Source organism: Bidens hawaiensis, unplaced genomic scaffold (genome assembly GCF_021521415.1).
Source record: "Bidens hawaiensis isolate Kalapana, Puna unplaced genomic scaffold, B.hawaiensis_p1.1 tig00015047_1, whole genome shotgun sequence".
In the NCBI taxonomy this organism is placed as follows: domain Eukaryota; kingdom Viridiplantae; phylum Streptophyta; class Magnoliopsida; order Asterales; family Asteraceae; genus Bidens; species Bidens hawaiensis.
Window position 1 is genome coordinate 261,733 of NW_027492334.1, and position 2,184 is coordinate 263,916.

General features: G+C 32.7%; 1 protein-coding gene across 1 annotated transcript; it reads right to left on the bottom strand.

The window, feature by feature from the left end:
• Positions 1-971: 971 nt before the first annotated feature.
• Positions 972-1,700, bottom strand: LOC143548306 (uncharacterized). The gene has a single exon (XM_077039512.1). The coding sequence runs from the start codon at positions 1,698-1,700 to the stop codon at positions 972-974; it is 729 nt and encodes a 242-aa protein (XP_076895627.1).
• Between the last annotated feature and the right edge of the window lie 484 nt (positions 1,701-2,184).

A 2,184-nucleotide genomic window follows, 5' to 3' on the forward strand; every position in this document is an offset into this window, starting at 1 on the left:
TCTAAAATTATATATTTTAAAAGTCATAAAAGAAAAACCAAATAAAGTAAAATTAATTATATTAATTTAATATTCCAAAAAAATCCAATATGTTCGACCGAATTTTTGAAAAATTAACTATATTCGACTAGATTTTTTGATGCTTGGTATGTTAGAGCTACTTCATACTTAACTTTCAGATGCATCCAATGTGTTAATTAACCTCTATATATATTTAAGATATTGTGACCAACTCACTAATAATAATTTAACATAAGGTTTATATATGTTTATAACAAATTCACCTCCTATCAAGCCAAAAAATTTTGCCCTGTCAAAGACCGTTCTTAATTAGATAGTTAGATGAGAATAAGTCCATGATTTTGAAGAGACAAATATAGTTTTTGGTTAGTTGGGTGCATGGTGTGAATTAAGGGGTCCTCCTGCATTGCATATATATGCTTTTACAAACGACTTGACATCTCTCATCCTATGTACATTTTGTCTCACGTCTGTATTTGTAAACAGTAAATACGTTGTATAATTGTATTATGTAATATAAAGTATAAACACATATACACAATAGATTATATCAAATGAAGAGGATCTTATCTAATCAGTTTTAAGTTAAACTATTGCTTAAAAATGTATTAAGTACCGTCTGTTTCTCCTCTATCTCTCGTTATAAGTTTTCTCATATTTACTTATATAAATATAACCTTGACACATGTGACATGTGAGAGACAACAAAAGGATCCATGCATAAACGAGCTAGAAAAGACTATACGATACGAAGTTCAAAGCTCCAAAGTAAAATAGGAATCCATGCATTCTCGAAAATACAAAAAACAAAAATAAAAAACAAAATTTACCAAAGTAACTTTTTTCCAAAATTTGAAATCTTGATAATATCATGAATAATCCGTACGTAACACTAAAACGGTAAAAGTAACACCATTGCACTGTACATTATTCGTTCATTTATTCTTCAATTATGAGTTATGAGTAACAATTGCAAGTCTTTCCTCGTGATGAAACTTATTAATCTGCCTAGCAATAAACCCTTCGATCCTCCTCTTAAACTCCTCATTACTCAATTCATCATCAACCACCTTCTCCGTCACCGGATAATTCTCAACAACTCTCCGTCCGACCTCCGTCTCGGATCGCTTCAGCTTACTGTAACCTTTATCCGCCTCGTTCGTCATCAGGTTCTCCGATTTACTTCTCCGGTACACTTTCACATCAAAATCTGGATTCAATTTAACTTTAATTTCATGCTTTTCATTGGTAGTAATCGGTTTAATTACTTCAGATGTAATTCGTTTATCCTGATAAACAATTTCCTCCGGTTCAATAACCGGAGGAGCCGCAACATTATTATTCGCACTTTCTTCGTAGAAATCAGTTCCGGTAATGTCAATTTCACTAATATTATCGGTATCGGTAATTTGACCGGATTTGAGTACGAGTGTGAGTACGATCAAATTTCCGATTAGGAAAATGAATAGAGGACTAACGATGACGGGTATAAGCTGCCGTAAGTAATCGGAAGCTACTCCGATTACTAACGGCAAGCGAGTTGTGATCCACGAGAACAGGATCACAGCTAACAGCAGCTCAATTATCCGAAACAGTTCAGCGATTTTTCTAAACCGATGATATCGAAGCATCGCATTCGCCTTTTCGGCCTTCATATCGTGGATATCGAATACATCCATCTCCGGTGTTAATAGTTTGTAATTGAAATATCCGGTGACGGAGAGTTAGTTACCGACAACGGTGATTGAGTAACAGAAAAGTGAAATGTTAGCGGGTATTTATAGACGGTCAAGCACGGGTAAATGAGAGTATGGGACCCATGAGTGCTTTAAAAAGGTGGGAAATAATAAAACCAGAATATATTCAAATTATCAAATAAAATGTTATTTTCTTTAATTTTGGAAAAGTGGTTTTTTTTAAGTGATACATTTTGTTACTTGCAAATAATATGAGGAAATGTATTCTAGCCTGATAAATAGAATAATTGTTATTGAAAGAGTTTTGTTAAACTACGATATCCAAGATCATTATTATTACGTTGCTTTAAAAATACTTTCTTTTGCCATTACAAGAATAAAGTGTGTCTCAAAATTAAAATACGGAATTTATAATGAAACAATACCCCAAAAAGAATAAATGTTGAGTGTATCGCTTTCTTCACAT